The 23,882-nt window shown below is 43.8% G+C and overlaps 1 protein-coding gene and 1 long non-coding RNA gene across 2 annotated transcripts in view; one reads left to right on the forward strand and one right to left on the reverse strand.

Annotated features, from left to right (window-relative positions):
* The window catches only part of EML1 (EMAP like 1), a 121,215-nt gene extending 102,922 nt beyond the window's left edge, over positions 1 to 18,293 (reverse strand). The window contains exon 1 of the mRNA XM_085061395.1: positions 18,078 to 18,293. Within this exon, the coding sequence (XP_084917521.1) occupies positions 18,078 to 18,105 (28 nt within the window). The 5' untranslated portion in view covers positions 18,106 to 18,293. The remainder of the gene's footprint in view (positions 1 to 18,077) is intronic.
* Positions 16,902 to 18,821, forward strand: LOC146435960 (uncharacterized). Its single transcript, XR_014852463.1, has 3 exons — positions 16,902 to 16,981; positions 17,625 to 18,054; positions 18,375 to 18,821. It is a non-coding gene; the product is annotated as an uncharacterized LOC146435960 (long non-coding RNA).
* The last annotated feature ends 5,061 nt before the right edge of the window (positions 18,822 to 23,882 follow it).

Here is a 23,882-nt window from a genome sequence, read left to right on the forward strand (position 1 = left end):
CCCTGCCACAAGTCAAAGGGGCTTTGCAGCCAGTTACTTCCCAATGGTGAATATAGTGACAAAACCAAATATTGTGTTAACAGCTGGTTTCCATTATTGGGCTAAATTATTGGATTAAATCATGATCCTTACAGCTGAAGTCAAAGGATTTTGCCCAGAGCAATGATTAGGATATCAGAAGACGCAATCTCCCTGATCCCCACAGAGGACCTGACAGGAAGCATGGGAGTGGAGGCTGTCAGCACTAAGGGTTCCTGAGGACTCCCATTCTACCCACCATGTAAGGATGTATGTTGGAAGAGTGAACTACTACTCCATGGAGACACCTCCCCTCATATCTGTCTGTCTGTCTATCTATCTATCTATCTATCTATCTATCTATCTAATCTATCCCTGTAGGGTCTAATGCACAGCCAAGCCAAAGGCACTCTGAGTCCTGCCCATCCCTACAAGGAAGCCCAGCTTTGCTCTGTATGGATTTTTAGTATCTCCTATCAAGTGCTTCACAGTTTTCTCAAAGTAAAAGGCAAAAGTAACACAGACACTGTTACTAAAAATAACCAGTCATACCCTTGATGATTCGTTTGCTAGTGGGGAGTACCCATAAGTGCCTCTATCTAAACATTCTGTTCTCTGTCTCAGTATCTTCCGTGCCAGCTTGTATATGTCTCTCCAGTCTTGCTCAGTCTGTTTTCCTATGGGTTATATATTCTTTAGCTAAATATGTTAGTTTATTTATCTCCCTCCATGGCAGCAAGACTCAAGCATGACTTCCTCCTGCTGTAGGAATTTCATAAATAAATCACTGCCTACTATTTCCCTGGGAGCATATAACATCATAAAGAAAACAATACCCTCCCCCCCAAATAAAAATAATAATAAAATAAGCCCCAACAAACAAAACCAAGGAATCATCCCTTTCTTAGGATAGGTATGTTAGAATAATAACAGAAACAGGAATATGCTGCTCAACTCCAGTGGCAGACCTCTTTGCATTGCTCTGATTTATGCAAGTAATTACTAATTGCATTGAATAACTTTTAGAAGTACAGCTAAGGAAGGCTTCATGTGAAAAAGAGAGCTTCATGTGATTTAACTACCCAGCCCCCAAACACACACACTTAGGGTGATGACCAGGTTTTAAATCACAGTCCTGTAAATTGTCATGGATTGAGAGGAAATTAAATTGGGCTCTTTGGTGACATCCTTGTAGTTCAAGTGACGATTTATGAATGTATAACTGAGCTCATTGGTAGGCATTTTGAAACTGAAATGGGCTGTGTTGGATTTTTTATTATCTGTTACAATATCACTATATTCCTGGAAATATCCTTTATTTTTCGTATGCAAACTCTACCCACCACTAACAACCCTAGGAAGAATGATGGAACAAGATGGTTCTTTATTTGCCCACTGGTCTTCTTTATGTCTGCTCCAATGTGAAGGGCAGGTAAATCAGAGGTGTTTAGCTGAGAGGGCAGGGCAATGTTGATGTTACTCATGTGAACCCCAAACACAGAGGAGCCAAAGCCTCCAGAGCATCCCTGCAGCTGTGCATGGTGGGGTCAGGCCTTTCCTGGAATTCTTTCCCTTTCTTTCCCTTCTTTCTTTTTCTCCTCTCCTCTCCTCTCGTCTCCTCTCCTCTCATCTCCTCTCCTCTCCCTTTCTCCCTTTCTCCCTTTCTCCTTTTCTCCCTTTCTCCTTTTCTCCCTTTCTCCTCCCTTTCTCCCTTTCTCCCTTTCTCCCTTTCTCCTCCCTTTCTCCCTTTCTCCTCCCTTTCTCCCTTTCTCCTCCCTTTCTCCCTTTCTCCCTTTCTCCCTTTCTCCCTTTCTCCCTTCTTTCTCCCTTTCTCCCTTTCTCCCTTTCTCTCTTTCTCTCTTTTTCTCTTTCTTTCACAGTATCTTTTAATGTTGCTACACTCACTGGTAGTTAATAAAATATAGCTCTTTTTAATTGTTGCTGCTAAGGACCATTTTGTGAGGTGTTAAAGCTGCAGTAGGATAACTGGGATAATAGATCAATCCTTTGGGCAGTTATACTTAGTTCGTAGAACCATAGGTTTGGATTGGAAGGAATATTATTTACCAACTATTTAGTCTCTTCAGTTTAGACAACACATGTAACCAGATTTTTATGGGTGTTTTTTTGTTTTTGTTGGGTTTTTTTTGTAGCTAAATAGTATTTTCCTGATACATTCACTGATATTATTTGGCAGTCACCTCTTTTATTTTCCCCTGTAGGCACAATCTGTCTTTGTTAGAAAACACTGTTACCACTGACGAAGGCAGTGATGTCTTCAGGCAATCTGCACATAATACTACATGTCCTTACTGGAGCACAACTAGAGATACCAGCATATTTGTCTTCCAATTTGTAAAAGTTTCCCCAAACATTTTCCCTTCCAACAGCATGTTTATGATTGCACATGCTTAGACTATAATACTATTTTAACGAAGTAACTTCGGAAAACTTGTGATTTATCCCTGTTTTCCTTCAACAGCTGGGTGTGCACACTTCCACACTCAAAGAAGAAAACTGTTGGCTCCCAGCAGCCAAAAAGCAAAGCAAAACTCAAGTGCTGCAGCTCCCTCTTAATGAGTAAGCAGCTGAAAATAATATCTTACATTTTCTTTGGCAACAGGTCTTATAGGAAATATTTGTCCTTCTCTTTAAATTTTCTGCAAACCAACTAGTGCAAGATCACAGTAAACAACTGGAATACAGGCTCTAGTTTGTAGTGCTGTAGCTGGCTCCATCTCCAGCAGAGCAGCTTTGAAATATTGATAAATTAATCCATGAGATATTCTGCTCTCCTGTCTAGTCGTGGATTTTGCAGCTAGTGTTTCTCCTTTTATGTAATCTGACCCTATCTTGGTCCCACTCCTAATGCTCCTCACCATCAGCCAAGGCATTAATTTTGAGAATGTGTCCTAAATCAATTCCTGAAAAGGCAATGGATGTAGGTATCAGGGATATTTTTCAGTTCAACCAGTATATGCTGCAGAGATTACATTTGTATGAGACACAACAAGACAAAGATACACTTGTCAGTTGATCCACTTTTGGATCAAAAAATTTCCAAGAAAAATAATACATGAGATCTTGAGATTTTGGGACCATAAGTTCAACCCAAACAGTAGGTCCAAGCTGACCTCACTGAAATCAGTGAAAACATGAGGAAATGAGAAAAACTCAGCATGAATATTTCCAGATGGGAATGCAAACCACCTCCAGACATCTTGCAACTGATAATTTCTACTTGTAGCAATGACACACAGCACTCCAAATGGCCTTTGGGGGTTATGCTTATCCAGTGATGAGCACTTGGAGCACATCTCCTGCAAGAGACACTCTGGGATTGATTCCCAAGTGGTGAAGTAGCAGGCTGTCCCACTGCAGGGCATTAGGAGGAAAATGCAGCAGCAGCAGCAGCTGGGAGTAGAAGCAGTGACCCAAGCAACTCCAATGGAAAAGAATATAATTAGAATATATCTGTGAATTGGGTCCTAAAATCTAGATAATTAATAGCTGAAGAATAGAACTTTAAACCTGGGCCTTCACTGCCCAAGCCCACAAAATGAACTCTCTAAACTGATCTCTGAACCTCAGGAGAGAGTTTTTAAATTTTTTTAAATGTTTGCAGTAAATGAAAAATCATTTTACTGATTGCTGCTCCACATATCTGGCACTTTTCAGTTAGTTCTATTCAAATCAAGAAGATAAGGATTGGATGCATTTTTACCTAACTGTTAAGTGAGTAAGTGAGCTTCATGAACACCTTTATTTTCTCCTGTTCCGGAAAAAGTAAAAAAACTTCTAACAGCCTAAAAAAAGTGGGGCTTTTTTCCAGCTACCATCACTCACAGAGAGTGCAGGCCAGCACACAGGGCAGAAGGAGCACTAGCATCTCATGCTGTTCACCAGTCAAGTAGGGCTGGAGCTTGACAGGGGACCAGCAGTCCTTCCCAGCACAGCAACACGGCATTGCCAGGGAAAAGGTCAAGGTCAGTGGTGGAGTGTCTTGCACTGGTTTCTCCCCTGCTTCCTAAGTGCATCTCCTCACTGTGCACAGCAGCCCAGCCCAATCAGTCACCATGCCCTCTGCCCTCATGAGAGAGAGGCTGCAGGATAAGAGCCAATGCTTCTCTGCTCATCAGTGTCGAGACTCAGCATTAGTGTGTACACACAGAAGTGTCAGGTTGGGCTGAAAGGTCTGAACTAGCACTTATATCAGAGTTCTGACACATGTAGTAGGATTTGAGACTCAGGTACCCAAACCTTTGCTCCTCACTGCAATCCTGAACAGTCTGTGGGCTTAAAGTGGCTTAGCAGCCTGTGATTTGCTCATAAACCAGGAAAGACCACAGAGGCTAAATTCCAGCTATCCTGTGAGATCCATCCTGGCTGGAACACAGGCCAGCTGGGCCAGCTTTTGCCACTGACTGGAGCAAAGTCTAAGTATCTCTTAAAATTGGCCTCTGTCCTTCTTTGGGGAAATCTTCCTTTCATTTCACATATTTCATATCTGAGTAAGGGCACAAAAGCCCCAAAACAAAGCCCAAATAAGGCTTGAGTTCATTAACTACTAATTCTATTCATTACTAGTATTAGTGCAGTAGAATTTGCGTGCATGAAACTTCAATACAATTGAAAATATATTCCTCCTTCACAGGTTTTATGATCTCATTTATATGTAACCTAGGTTGTCAAGAGATGGCAAATAAAAGACCTGGGAGGATGAGGATTTACTTTGGATAAGCTCATAGCTACAAATTATTTTGAATCATACTGGAATTAACTAACTTAGTGCCACTAATGTCACTGGCACTGATACTAGCCTTGTCACTAGTGAGAGACTTAATCTAAAAGGCTCATTTGATTTCTCAGAGGCTCCTAATGGTTAATTTCCTATTAATTTTCCTTTTTTTTTTAATTTCTCCTTCTTTAAGACTTGTCAGACAGAAAGGCTGATATGTGAAAGGATCTAATCTAGGCTAGGCTTAGGTTATGGGAGGCAAGAGATAGAGGAACAAAATAAGGGCAGGGCAGAAAAATACCTTGCTGTGTGTCTGAGCCACTAATATTTGCTAATTACAATAAACACGATACTGCACAGAAGCTCCTAATGAGTTTATATTAAGCATTTTAATGGGACACTGTCAGGTTAAACATTGTGTTTAAAAATATAAATGTTCTTAATAATTCCAAATTAAACAAAATGAAGTTTGACTACCCAAATAATTTTCCACTCTTCGTGCCAGAGTCTGAATTGTATTGCACACAACTCAGCCACTGAAAATAGATGGGGCTTTATTCTGCTGCTCTCAGGCTGGAGCACACCTAGATCTCACAAGAGAGGACAGTGCAGGGATGTGCCAGGCAGAGTTGGAGATGCAGCTGCAGAGATCCACAGGGGCCATGGTCTGTCCCAGCTCAGCAGGCTGCCTGGGCAGCTCTCATTACCTTTGGCCCAGCCTTGGACTTCCAAGATAGCAGCTCTGGGGCTTGCATGAGGGCTGTCACCCCAAGACAGCAGCTCTGGGGCTTGCAGGAGGATTTCCACCCCAGGATGGCAACCACGGGGCTTGCAGGGGGGTTTCCACTTAGGGACAACAGATTTGGGGCTTGCAGGAGAGTTTCCCCAATGAACAATGGTATGTCTGGGTTTTCTTCCCAGCATAACAGCTCTGGGGCTTGCAAGAGGTTTTTCCCTGGGTGTTAAGGGAGCCATTGCAGGTCACCAGGATCAGCCCAGGGTCCTCACACAGCACTGGAAACAGCTTCATTTTCTTCTTTTAGCACATGACTTAAATGTTTCCATGTTTAGATTACAGGCCTTTCAGGGCACAGTTTAAATCCAAAGCAGTGACTGTGTTGAGTTTAACTGAAATTGAAAGAAAGAGCACGTGGAAACTTTTTCACAAAGAGGTTTTGTAAATAGTGGCTTGATACTATGGTGATGGGTTCTTAGAACTGCCGACTCCATTTTTCTTTCTATTCAATCCCTTATTTTTCTTCCAAACATTCAGATTTTAGTCCTGTCTACATGGCAGTGTTGATTGTACATTTCTATGCATCAAACAAGTGCCAAGGAAATCAAACTTCAAGAATAGCAATGCTGGATTTACTTCTCAGCTGACTCTCTCATAGAAAATGTTGGAGAGGTCCAAATGCCTTTCCCTGCCCTGGTATTCTCCAGGGGCCTCTGGATGTACTAATTTACTGTAGATTATGGTAAACCACAAAGGATGGTCCAAATCTGAGAGAAGTGAGAGTGCAATGTCCGAACAAGAAAATCCACTCCCAGACCGAAGGGCTCGGGTATGTTACATGTGGAAGCAACACCAAGGACATGCTTGAGGTCATGTCCTCTGCTGTTTGCATCATCTGCCTGCTGAAGGCTTCCCTTGGTGCTGGCCCTGCAGTCCTGCAGTGCAGCCTCTCTCCAGGATGAGCCTGAAGCTGCTGCCTGCAGTAGGAAAAGCTGGACTGTGCTGGCAGCTTGAGCTTTGCCTGTGGATTACAGGGTGTCTGATCCAAAAGCTCCTGGCCTTCAGGGCATGATCACCATGAGTCTGTTTGGGTAGCAGCAGCCAGCCTCGAATGGTTGGTGCATCTGGGTGCATCTATTCACCCTCACCAGAAAGACAGTGCAGCAGATACAGTGGGCTTCTGTATTTGCTACCTAGCAAATTCTTCTCTCCCAGGAGGAAATACCCTCTGCTTCTTTTATACTGAAGAAGAAGAGAAAATAAATGCTTCCAAACAACTCACAGTGTGGATGGCTTCAACAGAAGCAAGAACAAGCACTTGGAGTGTGATAGAAGGATTACTGTCCTCACATATCACAGTCTGCAGGAGGAAAAGCCTGATGTGCTGGGAGCTTTGTAAACATCTCAGACTACTTAGGGAATCTGCAACACAAGCTGAAATGTTTGAAAATGTATTTTTCCTAACCCATACATTTCCCAAATGAGTACGGACAAATTCAGGGATGGAAGAAACCCAGTGAACATCGTGAATTACCATTAACAAAGAGCAGAGACAATTGTTTTGTGCCTTTCTCTCCCTCATGGAATGATGCAATACCTCCTAAATTCCACGGGTGGGGGAAAAAAGAAGAAAAAAAGCCTATGCAATATAATGAGGATGAAAGTTTGTTCCGATTTCCTCAGCCTCCAAGCCTGGGCACAAGCCTGTGTCTGCTCTATACTGCAATCTCCTGGCTGATTGAGCAACTGAGTGTGTTTTCTGTTTACTTCTTTTTCCAATCTCTTCTGTAAGCCACAGATAAAGCCAGTAGAGCTCCAGCTGTACTTTTGAACCCGTGTTTAAATGGGGTGGAAATAAATCTTAATGAGATTGTCCAGCCCTATTACCTTAAGTAGTATACCTCAAATGAACCCTGCTAAAGGCTGTAATTCCCTTCTGAGATTTCAGTGACACGAGCAAGTGGCTCATATTTCACTATTGTAGTTTGTGTCATCATCAGATACTTGGTAGAATTCCAAGTTTATCACACGAGAATTGGAGAAACACCTTTATTAAATATGTGACAAGAGTAGAAGATGCTTTTCTGTAAAAACTACAAAGAATTTTCTCACTATTTTCACTGCAAACAGAAAATTACTTTGCATCTCTACTTCATGAGTATTCAGGTGCAAAAACTTCCATAAATTCTCACACCAGGTATTTTGATGCTTCATATTTCCTTTCTGGATAAAATCAAGGTATTTTCCCAAGACTTGCTGGTGGGCAGAACAGGGAAGTCAGCAGCAGATGGGCAGGACTCAAAGAACTGAGGAAAGGCCAGAGAGGTGTCAGAGTAAGTATCTCCAGGGAGCACCGCACTGTGGCACAGACATCACTTATTTAGGATCTCTTGAGATCCTCATGCATAGTTGAACAGACACAATTTTTAGTAAGTGCTTTCCTTAGGTAACATGTGAAAAAGAAAGAGTTGATTCTGAGTCTTTGGAAACCCACAGCAGCGTCCCTTCACATGAAGGGCGTGTGGAGGTCCAGTAGGTAGCAACAAGAAATCTGTTTTCTAGCCCAAACCCACCTGGCTGTGCAGCATAAAAGGATTCTAGCTCACATTGTGCCCACAGCATTCAATGAGTAACCCACAAAATGAAGGTCCAGAGGAGAAGCATCTCCTCCTTGTCTAAATTTAGCATAAGGCCTTGCAAGTACAGACAAGGCAGCCGAGCATCACCAGTAGCCAGAGAATTTAGACAAGGAAGATAACTCAGTTCTGCTGAGTGGTTTTGGTGAAATAATGGAAGGAGAAACAGGGATCAAATAATCTCTTACTGAACTAAAGTTAACCTCCATCTCTGGGCAGGAGCCTAGGGCTATCTCTGACCACAGTCTGAGCTCAGTGAGTAATTAGCATTCCTGCTGATTTTTCACACCTTTTATAGATATTTGATATTGGACCAACACAGAAATTCGAGTACATGGGCTCATCAGATGCTATGAACCGCTATGAGATGCTATGAGAGGACAGGTCTGGGACTCATTGCAAGTAACAAGTGATTTTGCACAGGAGAACAAGGCCAGAAGCTGTACTGGGCAGTGCCTGCCCAACTGCATTCACTCCTCAGCATTCTCCAGGACTCTGACTTGTGAGCAGATTGGCTTGTGGCAAGGCTCTGTGTCAAGCAGAGGAAAATAAATTTGATCTCTCTGTCCTGGCTCTTCACTACAGCACTCTCTGTGCTGGCTCTTCACTACAGTCAGCTCCATTCGGGATCGTTCCGAGAGCACAGGCACTCCGGGTGGCAAAGACCAGCTGTTTGGGTGGGCTTGGGGCTGTGCTGGGATGGACTCCTGCTCCAGCCTTGTCTCACTCTTTGTGTGACTCATTAAAACACCCAGTTGTCTCCAGTTCTCCACTGTCCCTCAAGGCAGCTTAATTAACAAGGCAGATTGTCAATTGAGCAATCATCTCGGAACGAGGACATCTTTAAAGATTTGGCACCATTATCTAGGATAACCCAGCTGCTGAGCTTCATTAGGAAAAGGAAGCAAATGCACATGCTCAACTCTGAGGCACATTTCTGCGGGAGAAAATAAAATTGGTTTAGTATTTTACAATCCTGTATCATCCCCTTGGACAAAGTGGAGATGTTCAGGTCCTGGCTGCCTTTGTCACATATCCAGAGAGTAGTGAGTTTTCTCATGCATCTTGGGGTGCTCCTCTGCCTCCTCTCCTCTGCAGGGACACCTGACCTTGGGAATGGCACAGGAGCACATGTGCTGCCCCAGAAACTGGCTTTGTCCTGCTGAAATCCCAATGGCAGAGTGAAGCAAGGAGATGCTCTTGCTCCAGGTCTGATGATCTCTCTGCATCCCCAAAGCCCAAAATGGTGCTGAATCCTTGCCGGTGTTGGTTATGTTTTGATTGGCCTGAGCAGGGAAGCTCCTACAGCAGGGAGTGAGACTCACCATGCCTCAGCAAAAATGTGTCATCTGGTCACTTTTCAGTAATTTTGTCCTCCCAGTGCAGTGGGAGAAGAGTGAAGAACTGTCTTCTTACTCCTCCCCATTTATAGGACATCATAGCAGGTAGGGATTAGTAATGGACAGCAAAAAGACTCTTCAGCTCCTTTGTGAGCTAGGATGCTCCCCAAAGATCTGGAGAAACCAAATAATCATTGAAGAGGAGTTTGCTGAGAAAACAAATACTCCTCCTGTGAAAAACTGTGAGCAGATTGAATGCTTTCCCTGGAGTTTTCCAATTTTTTTCATTAAATGACTCAAAATGAAAACATACAGAAATGTGGTTGGTGTTTAAAAAGACTGCTTTTGTTAGAGAAATATTATTCTCCATCCTACATGTGTGAGTACTGTATGCCTCAGCCTGCCATATCTGTTCCAGACACTGCAAAGTCTCTTGCACTTTCCCACGTGATGCTTCTCCCTAAGACTTACATGTTTAAATACCTGACCAAAAGATCTTTGAAAAAATATCTCCATTCTCCAGTGGCATAACAAGCTCCATATGTTGCTAACTGGGTGAAAACGGACAGTGCATAGGCATTTTGACAGCCACCAAAAACTCATGACCCAGGAAACCTGGCTTTAGAAAAAAAAAATTAGAACAAGTCTTATGAAGCTCATGATAAACATCAAAGGGTTGGCAGCACTAAGAAAAATCAAACAGTTTAGATGAGATTTCCCAGAGAAATTGCTTCCATTTCATCAATGCACTGCCTGGTTTTGAATAGTTATGCCTGAATATACCATTTGGAATTTATGATAGATGCAGGAAATAATAGTTTCCTTCTCAAAATCCTTTCCACATGTGGTCTATATGCCTGCAGCACAGAGATTGTGATCACATGCCTGAGTCAGATGGGTGTCAGAAGGCCAGCTGACTGTCATAGCAACAGGATGAGCCTGGGAGCCTCTGATTTGGGATAAAGAGGTGTAAGAAATGACAGACTTTCTGTCCCAGGGACAAGCTGCCTGTATCAGAGGTGCTTGTGTGTGAAGCTATTGACACTGAGGAGCATTTCCAAGCAATTGGTGAAGTATCAAGTTGTTATTATTATAACAAGTATACTTATTGCTGGAGATCTAGTTATGAGGTGTTAGAGTATGTGGTATTTTATGACATATGTGTTTCCGATATGTTGTTTATCATAATATCACAGCTTCACCCGTTGAAGATATTGAACATGGTAAAGAATACCATTCCAGGAAGATCAAGGACAATTTCAGGTTAACTTAGCTTGAAAAGTTCTGCTGGGAACTGGAGTACATCTGTGCTTCAGCTGCTGAGCAGCTCTTGAAGCGAGAAGAGTTGGTCCATGGAGCAACTGTGGGAGCCCAGGTTTTCCCAAATGGTCACTAATGACATGATCCTCATCTCCTCACACCGGACCAGAGAGCACAGATCTGATTTATGGACATGTCCAGTGCTCACAGCTGCCAGTGTAGTTTGAATATGTGAAATAAAGGGGTGTGCTGGGTGCTCTGAAAGAAGAGCTCCTTGGCATCCCCGATCACACATCCACAGCACTGGGAACTGGTTTGGGCTTAATCTTGATGTGCCTCAGTCTCTCACACATAAACTCTGACTAGTACTGCACACATGGCTCTTTGTGTGACTTATTGCTGAGTCATATCTAGCAATGTTTCAGTAGGGGAAATACAAAACGTTCACTACGTTTTAATTAGTGCAAATATAAATACATTTCTCTGAGCAATTGTGCTGGGATACAGTATGACTAATGTCTGGTGCTTCCCATCCACCACAAATTCCTGCTGGCAGGGCCTCACCCAGCAAACCCCACCAGCCACACAGCACAGGGCTCAGGTTACTGCTCTAAGGAGTAGAACTGAACTGATCCAGCCAAAATTTGTACAATTTGTGTCAGGGTGATAAACATAGTTCTAAGATTTTTGAGAGTTGTGATCCTAATTCATTGGACTGAATGGAAAGGCTCCTCTTGACTCTCCAAAGAGTCTGGATCATGCTCCCAAAGCATGACTGGGAGATGTGCTAATTATAAGTTTAACCTGAAGTCAAGTCCTTCATTATCATATGATCAAGCACAACCTGAGACACTCAGCTTGCTGTAACCTTTTTAGATTTTAGAGTCTCTGTGAAAAATTACTCAGGTGTTCAGATGTTTCACACAGGTCTTTTTTTTTTTTTTTTTTTTTGCATGTGTGCTTTTATTTCATTATTGCATCAGCAGACCTCCTCAGGCAAGTTTTCTGGCAACAGGAGTTTTCACCTTCTGGTTCAACAGCAAGGATTTTACCATTTTCACAGTAACTATGTTAGTCACGGGGAAGTGTTCTGGGTGCACTGTGTGATTGAGGGGTACTGGCAAAGTCAGAGCTTATCCTGCAGCTCCACAAAGGATAAGTGTGATAAGTGTGCACATGTATATTTAGCTGCAAGATAGGTGAGAACCACATGAAATGCCAACTTTTCAAGTAGTGCTGATGGATTTATGAGGGGATTTTGGACCTAAACCTTTCAAACATCTTTCCAAACTCCTAATTTCATGACCTCAGAATACCTGGTGGGGATGAGTCTGTTTTCTCCCAAGGAGCACTGAAGTGGTGGAAACTTGAGCCATACAAACAGTGCTGAGAGCAGTGGTGCTGGGGGTTTCCTGCCTGGGCAGGGTGGAAAAGCTGCCTGAGATAAATCAGCCATTGGCACCTCTCTGAAATGCTCCCTACTTTTTGTGATGGAGACAGCATTGAACTTCCCAAAGTCTCCTTGGAATTTGTTGTGGTTCCTCAAGGGCCACAGCCATTTTACGAGCCCGGTTTGGAACCATCCCAGCAAGGGCTTGCTGAGACAGGCTTTTCTTCCAAAAGCAATTGGTGTGATTGACAGACCGTGTGCAGAACCAAAGAGCAGCTATGACCAGTCCCTGTGTGCCCTGCTGACTCAAGGGTGACTTCAGCTGCTCCGTGAAACCCAGGACTCCTTCGGGGAACTATCCTGGGCACTATTAACATGTCCATGCCCAGCACCTGGCATTTGTCAGGAGCCCATTCCTCTGCCCCAGAGTTTCTTTGCCACAAGAAAGAAAGAATTTGGGGGATCTTGCCAGTCTTTTATGTGTCTTTTAGAGGAGGTCTGAGATGTAAGGTAATCCTAATGTTGCAAATTTAGTCGTGGAAACCACTAGTTGTGTGGTGAGGGAGCTGATCACAGTCTGTAAGGAAAGAAATAACAGGGACAGAGAAGCAACTGAATATGATGATGAGAGACTGGGCACTTGCCAGGTTTTTGGGAGGGCACACTGAGCACTCAGTTTGTAGTCTGAACGGCAAAAGAAAGGAAGGGAGCCCCACCCTCTAAATTACTGCCCGTATAACAGGTCTGTAGCAATAGAAGGTTCCAGATATTGTTAAATGCAATTATGGCTTCTAAATACTGATGGCTTAACACAGAATATGTTGGAAATACTGCAGATGTTATGAGGGATGGAGGAGAGGAGGAGAAAAAAACACACTCGTTTTTAGCATTCCTCAAGTTACTGTAAACACCATGGAATAAGACTGTTCAGAAATGTGCTGTACTGTGCAAATGCTCTTGCTCACAGACCCTGGGACAAACTACAGCTTCCAAGTATTTTGGCAGATAAGGAAAATCCTCCCATAGGGGGAGGAGGGGAGGAGCACTTGGGAAACATGTAGCATCTTCTCTATTTCCAGGTAGATCCTTAACCAGCATCCAAGCAGCAAATGTTTGTGCAAACTTCTACTGCCTTTATTGACTGCCTCAAAGAGCTCTCCTCCTTCAGCACCCCTCCTCAAAGAAAAACAAACAAACAAACTTTTTTTTTTTTCTGAAAATGGGTGTTAATATCTCTTCTAGGTAAAATACCCCCACTTGTAGCCCCTGTAGCAGATAACACATGTATTCACATTCTGCTTCAGAAAAGCACAGGCACAGCCCCTGCCTGCCATCTGAAGGGTCAGCCTGGTCCACAGAAAGAAACTTCACCTGCTACTTGAAATGCAGAGGCTGGAGATGAAGACTAACCCAGTGTCTATGTTCAGAACACCCCTGGAACATAGTCAGCTCCCACAGAACCACCACCGAGCCTCAGGGACAGGATACCCATGTTGGAGGAGAAAAACAGGGCTCACAGCAGAATTTGTAATTTTCCTAATTCCAGAGGTTGCAAACTTTTAGCCTAGAAAATGTGTGACTGCTTCTAATAGCTAACATTAATCTCCTAAACTGACTTCCCAAATGCAAAAGGAAATGAGCTTGCCAAGGAGCCCATACACCAAGATCAGAGTTTCTGGGAAGTGTTTATCAGTTACAAACCCTGACAAATAATACAGATGCTTGCCAGGTTCTCATCACCCCAGCACCTTGGGCTCACCTTCCCATGGCAGGAGGATGCTCTTGGGGGAAGCTGTGAGCATGCAAGCCAGTGCTGGGGGGTTTAGTGCAGTCAGGAGCTATGGTTCATCCTGCAGACCTCTCTCTTGAGCTCAAGTCATGCCATTTCATTCCTAAGCTGCAGCAGGTAACTGGCTTGATATGCTGGAAAAACCTTCCCACTTCCCTGCTTATCCCAGAGCACTGACTGCAGTCTGCACAGCAACTCTGCAAGGTGATTTCAGGCTGTTGCCTTTTACTGAGGGTCCCACCCTGCAAACTGTAGTGCAAAAGTGGTGCTCCAGTCCTTAGGGAGACATAGGGTTATCTGCAAAAAATAGACATTTTTTACCAGATCTAATGAAATGTTAATTTCAAGCATAGTCCTATAGTGAATATGTGAAAGTGATGCAATTTTATTTGACAGGAGTAGTGCTCATTCATGTGCTGAATCATGATTTTTTGTTACAGAAATGTATGTGGGCCATATTTTATTCCCAGTAGCTCTTTAGAGACAGCCCAGTGTGGGAGCTGGAGGTCACTCACTAACAGCCTCTCTGGCTGAGATAAATGGACTCCCCACGACAGTGCAGAATATGGGTTGAATTTCAAGAAATCTAAATTGCCATAGGTTTCTGGGATATCCTAATTCTAAAAACACCAATTTTATCAACTGGCTCCAGTCTGTCTTGAAGACATGTTTGAAATGTGTAATTTTAGCTTTGAAAGGAAGTATTTAGCTAAAGAGTCAGGAGCATACTTCAGATGAAAAGTCTTGCTTCCTCCTCTACTGAAACAAGGCCAATAAAAGTTTGAGAGGAATTCTAAGGAAATTCAGTTAGATGCACATGCCACCTGCTGCAGAACAAGCTACATCAATTCTGTTACTTCCCTTCTTAGCCCTGTTGCAGTAAATAACAGAGAAAGTATGCATATATGAGACTCCTGGTATTCTTCAGCATTATAATCTTCATCTGTTATGGCTCAATACTCTGTGTTATTTCAACAGCGATGTTATCCACAAGAAGTTACCCATGCTATTCAAACTCAGTCTGTGGCTGAAAGGGCAAAATAAGAAAAGAGGCACTTTAAGAACCTTTGCGTGACTTCAGAGATTTTTCTGAAGTCAAAAGGTTTGTGCTAAGAACCAGAACCATCATGACTCACATATTCCTAATCAAAATGCTGGGTGCGTGGAAAGCTGTTCAGTTGTTCAGAGACTGAACTACGACTCCTTACAAGAGAAAAATAATACACACAAGGGGAAGCACTTAAATAATTGATGTGCTTTTCTTTTATCTGCATGTAGGAGTGACAAGAAATCTATGTAGCTGGCACTAATGGATAGCATCAGTATGTCAATAATTGCTAATGAGGAAGCAATAGCAGTGCATTTGTCCTGAAGTGACTGATCTTTCTTTCTTCTTTATCTCCCTGTGTTACAATGGGAAATTATTAGTGTAAATTTTGGAATTCTGTACACTTTCAAATGTCAAAAGGCTTTCAAATGCCTTTTTATTTGTATGAATTCAATCCAAAATGACTGTACACTTGTTTACATGTAATCTGCATTCTGGCATTTAAAATACTCTTTTAATGTCTTCTGTGCTACATTCAAGCAACAAAATAAAACTTTGTTTGCATCACATGTTTAACTTTCCATTCCACAACAGCGAAAGGGTGCAGCCATGCTGGAATTGAACACAAACCAGAAATTTAAAAACACCCAATGTTTTCATCATGAAAAATTGCCTAACCATTGCCAGCATTGAAGTAGGATACTCTTACTGAATAAAGTCTCTTGAAAAATTATTGGTGTATCAACCCGCTCTTATCCAGCTATGTAAGTCAAAGATTATATTCAGCCATTCCCCCCGACTTGCTTTTCCGAGGGAACAATTACACAGCTGTTCCTGCTACATTCTTGTGTAGGCTGAAAGCAGTCTAAAAACTCTGGCATTAATTTCCTGTAACTACAAAGTGCAGCTCTCCAGGTTGTTCGTGAGGCATACCCTTTGCAATGGGGTTACTGAAGCAATACATATGCTTGACACTATTATTGTGCTTTGGCTAAACTTATTTATAGCTGAGTGCATGTGTATACACGGGTGCATGCACAGGGCTGCATGGTCTGTGTTAGAAGCAGGGCTCTGGATTGCAGCCACATCGCAGTGCTAATGATATCTGTCACTGCACCAACTTTTTGTAGCTGTATTATCTGGCTGCATGCAAAACCGAGGATTTTAGAAGTAGAATTCCAGCCTTGCTATGCTCACTGGATTCAGTGAAGGGGCATTTCTGCACTAGTGGATGCTAATCAGTGTATTAGAAAGTTTGATGGTGATTTTTTGCAACTCTTTTAATGGAAATTTTAAGTTTTAAACTGCTAAAGATTTAAACTTTTACCTAGCCAGTTAGCAATAGCCCCAAAGAGAATAATTTCAAAATTCCTTGACATTAAAAGCAAGCTGTCAACAACTCTTTCTCTAAGATTGCTTAATAACTCTGATGGAGTACCACCATTTCTCTCTCCACTGCTGGTTTTGTGCATCTTTTTTGTATGCATATATGCATCCACACATCTGTAAGTACAGGTACCAGAACATTGTGCAGGGTCTGTGAAGCAGGTGTCCCTTGGGACAGGTTGGTTTGTCTGGGATGTAGCAGGGTGAGCCCTGCTTGCTGGGAGCAGGCCTGGGAGGCATGGGAGAATTATTGTGGGAACAGAGAGAAATAAACCTTTCCTCTGTGTATGCTGGCACATTTCTGATCCACATCTAAACCTCACTTTACTTTTCATTCCTGCCCATAGAAAATTGTGTCCTTCCCTCAATGCATATGCGAATGTTTTTCTGGAAGAAAACTGCTAGGTGCTTTCAGCAGCAAAGGTAATTGAGATATCAGTAACTTCTGCACACAAGATGCCATGCACTCTCGATATCAGTTTCATCATTAATATCAGATGCCAGCTGATACTGCTACTGTCACCCTGAAATATCCCACCCCCAACTCAGAGTGCTTAATAAGCAAACTGGGGCTAGGCATTTAAAATCAAAGCCTGAAAAAGTGAAACTTTGCTTGTTAACACAACAGCCCTTTGAGCAGGTAAGCAGGAAATATTCATTTTCATCTCTCCTGTCTTTAGCTGATAGCAACAGCACAGGGAATTGTGCATGGTGCTGCTCACTCTGCGCCATATACATAATTTATATTTTTCCGCTCTGGTTATGAGTGCGCAGTTTTGGACTTGGGATTTGCTTTTTAAAATGGAAGCAGAGAAAGAAGGAAGAAAGGAAAACACTGCAGCAGCCTTCTCTAGACACACTTTTTATCCCAGAACCTCATCTTTGATGCACAGCCTTCACAGACCAGGGGAACCTGAGTGCTGCACAGTACCTGTGTGTATATATACCTATGTGAAAAGATAAATGCATGCCTCTGCAAAAGAAAAAATAAAATATGTTTCTGATGGTCCATCTCTTTATTAGTAAAATGCCTTGGCAGAAAATTTGGCTATCATTTTGACAAGAGTTTCCTTTTATGCAAGCAGCCAAGAGAATGTTTATAATTCCTATAAAAGTTTTTTAAAAGCCCAGCTGAGAAACATGTTTCTTGCTGACATGCTCTTCTGCTCAGTGAAGTTTGACAGATACAGTCCTCAGTGCTAGTAAAGGACTCCATCACAGATACAGGCAAAGTGTGTAACACACTTATTTTAAAAATAAGGTACATTTCTCTTTCCTTGCAGCAAATAAAGCCTTTACATTACATTTATCTGCCCTTGCTGGGTCCGTTACCATGTGGGAAGGTTTATCAAGCAACAAACAGGACCCAAACACAGCGCCTGGTCCTGCAGCACCCATCCCCAGAAACTCTCCCTGGTGAGCTCAGGACTGCACACATCGACACCATCATCCCTCCAGACACCGACACTCCAGACCATCTGTCTCAATTACAGAACCCTTCCTCCTGCCCAGCCCCTGTGCCTTCAGAGAAAATCCAGCATCGCCACCCTCACCAGCCCTCCAGCCCGGACTCGGAAGGCAGCGCACCAGGATCTGCAGTGGTTTGGGGAGTTTCTGCTCTCCCCGCTGCGGCTCTGGCTCCCTTCGAAAGCAAGCAGGCTTCGCGTGTGACTTTGCAATCTGAGAATGTGAACCAGTCGGCAGGACACTGGGGTAAATATAAATCTGGCGCTTACCCACAGGCAGTCCCTCGCAGTCTGACATCGTGCGAGAAGTCCTCCTCACCGGGGGCTTAGGAAAACCACTGCAGGACCGCAAGCGTGGGTCCTTCTCTTTGCAAAGGCAAGGGGGGAAAAATATCTGACAGTTTACAGCCACCCTTCTCTTGCACTGTACATCTACCCACCCAGAGAGCTGTAGCAACAGTCCCGTCCCTGCCTTCTCATTATGGGATGTAAAGATAAGAATGTGCTTTTGTGCCAAAAGAGTGTGCTATTGGTGGATAAATTTGTTGTCATCCCTCCCCTTCGCAGAGTTTCCTCTTTAATGTCACAGAGGCACATTACCCCGTCGGAAAGGCCATCGAATATTTATGAAACGGCTTTTAAGAGCTGAGCCGCAAATCTGCGCGGGAGAACAGAGCTAATTGCTGTGCGGTGCGGTGGGCGCTGGGAGACACCCCGCAGGGCTCTCCTGCTTCCCGGGGGGAGAGGGGGATAGGCTTTGACATCTTGCTCTCTGCCTTCTCGTTCTGCAGGGTCCGAGCACAAACACTCACTGCTGGAAAGGGGGCAGAAGCCAGGCTGTATCTCTTTAAGGGGGAAGGGGAAAAAAGGGCTTTGTTTATATTGTAATATCTGAGAAATTGTTTCGTGACACTGTTGCTAAAGGCTGGTTTGTGGTTTATAATAATATTGTGAGTGCGGAATTCTCTGTAACTTCATGACTTTTCTTGCTTAAAACATAACACTTTAATGCCAGTTCCGTGGCTGCTCCTACAACTTGTTTTTCTAATCTTTGGAAATGTTTATGTGGGATTTGCTTGGTATGAGATTCCCAGACTCGCAGAGTCAGTGGAGAGTACCCCTGCACACTGGCGTGCTCATTAGGCACCTTAATGAAGTGCAAGCAAAGGCTCTGGCAGCGTTAGAGCCAGGCTGGGCTTGGCAGGGACATGTGCAGGACCTGGTGGGAGCCTCAGCACCCGGGGCGGGGGGAGATTCCTGCCACTTTTTCTCCTGGGAACAGTCAGAACAATCTGGGCATTGCCTGACTCAGACCTTTAGTGTCAGCCCTTCCCAAATGTCGGGGGTCCAGACCCAGAGCCGGACCGAGGGCTGGGAGGAGGCAAGGGGGCTCCATGGGGGAGGGATATAGCACTTTCAGACCGTGTGGCCAGAGACAGCCCCTCGGGGAAATGAGCCATCAGGGACACCTTTCTTCAAAATGCCTGGAAGAAGAAAAAGAGTAATTTACATGATTTATACTAGGAGCTCTCTGTGCCCGGCACCTCTGAAAAAATTGGGCTGTTTTTACTCAGATGCCTCACTCTAAGCACCCAAAGGCTGCCACTGCTGGCTCTGCCTGAGTTCTCCCTGAAAAGAAGACTTTTTATACTCTGCTGGTGACTCAGCAGCACAGCTAGCCGTGGATTCAATGCAGGATGTCAGGCCACTAAGAAGCTAAAATAGCTGCAAAAGTAGATTGTGACATGTTCCCAAAACCATTCCTCGGGTTGCCTACGCAGGGTTGGGCAAGCAGGGCCAGAAGTGTCCAGTGGCCACTGGGGTTTGCCAGCATGAGGATCTGCTGGCACAGTTCTGCCAGGGCAACCCTCGGCAGTGCCTTCTCCTCGCTCCGCTCAGGCAGCACACATGGAGATATTCAGCGGTGTAAGGCCCACCTGGAGGGCAGCTCTGAGGAGAAACAGCCTCAGGCTGTGCTGTCTGCCTAAGCTGTACAAAGAGGAGAAGTGCAGGGCACCTGCTTAACCTCTCCATCCTGCTGCCACCCACAGACCCAAGGAGTGACCATTCTGCTGTCCTGGCAGTCAGGGAGGTGTCTGGTCTTGGTCTTGGTATGCATCTGGGAAAGGAAGAAGGTCTCAACCAGACTGGGGGACTTTTCTTGCAGTGTCATCTGGCTGCAGAAACATATTGCTCCAATGTGTGAGAATCAAAGCTTTCTTAGCTCGACCCTGTGAAAACGCAGGCTCCCAGTTCTGCAAGCATTTACGTGCCAATTAAACTTCAAGCCCCGCTGAAGTTCCTGGAACTGCTCACAGTTATAAACACATGCATAAGTATTTGCAGGATTAAGGGCTCACCATTCCTCCTCGTATTTGGAGCAAACAGCTGCAGCTGGTTTTGAAGTTACCTCTCACAGCTGTGTGCTGGTGCTCCCCCACTGATGGTTTGAGCCCTCCAGCAGAGCTGGAAAAGTGCCGGTGGGGAAGGCATGCCAAATCACACACTGGTGTCTCAGCTCTATCTCGTCCTGAGAGTTACATAAGAAACCTCTGCCTCAGAAACCCCCATGGTGCTGTCTATGGCCAAGCCTGCTGCAGGTGATCAGCATCTTCTGGAAGATGGGCAGAGAAGCCAGGACAGAAGATTGGGGTGGGAGGACAAGTACATCTCAAACTATTACAGCAAAGTTGGCAAGAGCTCGTCTGCCAGAGCCCTTGCTAGGATTTAGCCTTGGGAAAGCTCTGCAGGGAAATGCTAAAGCAGGTCAAAAGTTGAACAAATCAGACCTAATTCTTACAATGATACTCACAAACAAATACCTTCTTTTGATGCGGATACTTCAATCAAAAAATTAGCTTTGATCCCTGGATACTTTAGTTATAGTGCTGGGTTTTGATAAATTATAAGACTTTTTTTTTTTCTTTGATTAAAACTACATATTTCTTTTAACTTCCTGTTTTAGAGCCAGAAAAGAGAAGAGCTATGTTTGCTCCTGGAGAAAGGCCAAACCTGGAAAATTTAAATCTGACAGAGAAAGTTTTGGGAATTTATGAAAAAGCCTGGTGTCTGTCATGGCAAAAAATGCATTAGCCAAAAATTTAACTAAACAATAAAAGGTGAGAATTAAAGCACATATTATTTCAGCAGGTATTAAAATAATATGCAAAATGGGCTAAGTATTTGCCAATAGCTGTTCTCACCTGGGCTTTCCAAGGAACCTGAAGGATGCTTATCCCTTAACACACAGAGAGAACCAGTTATAAATCTGTCTGCTTCATTCTACTACCTAACAGACAGCCATCTGCACAAAATCCATGACAATTACCATGAGTGTGGTAGTAAAGGCAATATATGGAAGGAATTCACTGGAATATTTCCTAAAGAAGATTTCCCTGGACCATTTAGTCTCCTGTGGAAGAAAGTTACATTTTCCTGATATACTTAAGCAGTTGCTATGGTGTCCATACCTCTCTCTGGAGATTTCCAGGAATGTCATATATATATATATATGTCCCATCCCTGGACATGTTCAAGGCCAGTCTGAACAGTGCAAAGGGCTTTTGAGATACAAAAACCCTGGGCCTGAGCTGATGTGCCTGGAAAAAAAGGCATATTTGGGGAAACCTGGGTGCAGGGCACCTACCATGGCACAAGACCCCTGAGTGCCCAGACCCTGTCAGCTACATGAGTAAAACATGCAGTAACCTTTGTTTGTAACCTATATGTTTACACATCTGATCTGAGCCTGATCTAAGTGCTTAAATACCCTGGAAAATCTGGACTTTAAGATATTAAACCCCATGGGGAAGTCATGATTTTCCCCACCACCTGACTTACTCAGCCATCTGACCATGAAGAGAGCCTGATCCACCTGAAAGCTCCCAGCTGGACCAGGGCTTTTGCTGTTGCTGACTTGCCTCTCACTCAGCCACGGACAGAGCCAGCCTCATCCAAACCTCCTAGGAAAAGCAGGGAGCTGTGCTTCCCACTGTGGGTTCTCAGACACTGCCAGAGTCTGGCTGCCTGCTGAAATTACTGGTGGAAGGGCTTCTCTAAGCTCAGCACTGCTGTAGGAGCATGGGTGAGTTGTTCTGCTTCCCTCTGCCTTTCTCCCTCCTGACAGAGGGAAATGATGAGAAGCGAGAATTATTTCTTTAGCTAACCAAGTCAGATCTGATTATTAAATCTGCAATTTTCCGTGAGATTGAGGCAAGCTCCTTACTGCCCGCTTCGGCAGGCATTTAGATCTCCCATCAGCGTGATTTCCACGCAGTTTAAAGAGAGAATGGCTGAAATGCGCTTCTCCCTTCTAATTTATGCAAATTCCCTTAGGTCTTTTCCTGCCGTGTGAAGAGATTTCTGACTGTTGGGTACAGAGGATTCACAGCCTGGGTAGGGGGGAGGGGAAGGACAGGGCTGGAAGAGAAACTGCAGGCTGATAGAAGCAGGTTGGCATCAGGATGTGAATGACCTTCTCTCAGAGCGCTGAAGAGCCCAAAAGGTTAGGAATTTGTTAGCTAAGACATATTTTTCCCCCTTGAAAAGCCCTGCAGCTGTGGGGATAAAACGTGCCTTTCTGTTCTCCAATGTAACGGGTAAAATTATCCCTGGCTTTTGAACTGCACTAATTTAAAATGTAGTGAAACAAGAGGGGACAGTGCTGCCTGACCACTACCACCCCACTGTCAGCCCCACATCTCCTGAGTCACTGCTGGGGCCTTGGTGATGTCCCAGATGTACCTATGGGACCAGCAGGCCAAACCCAGGGCCAGTGGGATGATTTGCCACCAGAATATGCAGCAGAGAAATGAGCTGCTGGTCAGACAGGCTTGAACCTCTGTGCAGCAATCAGCAGAAGGAAAAGCAACCAGCTCAGCTAGAAGCAGAGCTCCCAGGAAGTCCCAATAATTGGAATCTTATTTCATTATTGTTTTCTGACACATTCTCTTCACATTTCAACTTGATGGATGGGGAGCCTAATAATGCAACTTCAAGAGGAGCTGATGTTCTGACAAGATCTCATGTGGGTTCATCCAGGGAAGGAAAAGTGAGTAAAAATAGGCAAGATACAGCTGACAGCTAAAACAGCCCTCTAGGAGGAAACAAATACCAAAGTAATGGCAGGCCCACAAAATAACTAGGTATGTCATAATTTTGCGTTTATCTCTATTTTTTTTTATTACCAGGATTTTCACAAGTAAAAAAAAAAAATGAATCTGAGCTTTGTATTCAAGAAAGGAAATGTCTCCATCATCTCCTCTGATGTCACCCCAGAGAGAAGATTAGAAGATTAACTATGTCAGGTGACATCAATCCAGCAGCAGGGAAAATAATTTTGCACATTCAGAAAGAAAATGGGCGAGAAATTCCAACTATCTCCAGAAATATGAACCTTACCAGTGATAATTGCTGGGTCACAGGGAAAACATTTTATACAAATGTGCAAATATACAGTAAGTAAAATAAGAAGATCAAAGATTCAGAAGAGGATTTTCTTGAAGAAGAAATTAATTGATAGTCTGAATCTCTGTGGCATTTTCACCCCATCTTATTCACAAAAGGTTGTATTTTCTGGGGGGGAGTTAGGAGAGGCCACTGCAATTATGCGAAGAAACAAAAAAACTACATTTGAAAAACAAAACTGGCTTCTGAGCTGCTACAGTTTTTGCTGACAATGTCTTGTGACACACTGAGCCAAAATGAGCCTGCCATAGCACTTGAGATGCATCTGCACAGGGATGGAGAAAAGGTGACCACAGCAGCACGAGCCCAGCTTTTGGCATCTGCTGACAAACACGAGTGGCTTTTTGCTGCCTGGCTCTGCAGGAGTCACCCAGCACAGGGGACACAGGCCAAAGCTCTTTTCCCATCAATACATGGTAGATTTTCATGCTGTAATTACAGTTATTGGCAGTTCCCTCTGCATATGTTTCAGGTGTTACTGAATAGTCTCCCAGTGAACATAAAAAGCCAAGAGAAATTATGTGATTCACTCTGATCTTGCTGCTTTTGGTTTTAAGGGCACTATTGCTATTTATTTCACTGGGTTTGAGTCTTGCACAGATGAGCAAA

Source organism: Lichenostomus cassidix, chromosome 5 (genome assembly GCF_008360975.1).
Source record: "Lichenostomus cassidix isolate B80296 chromosome 5, HeHo_3.0, whole genome shotgun sequence".
NCBI lineage: Eukaryota > Metazoa > Chordata > Aves > Passeriformes > Meliphagidae > Lichenostomus > Lichenostomus cassidix.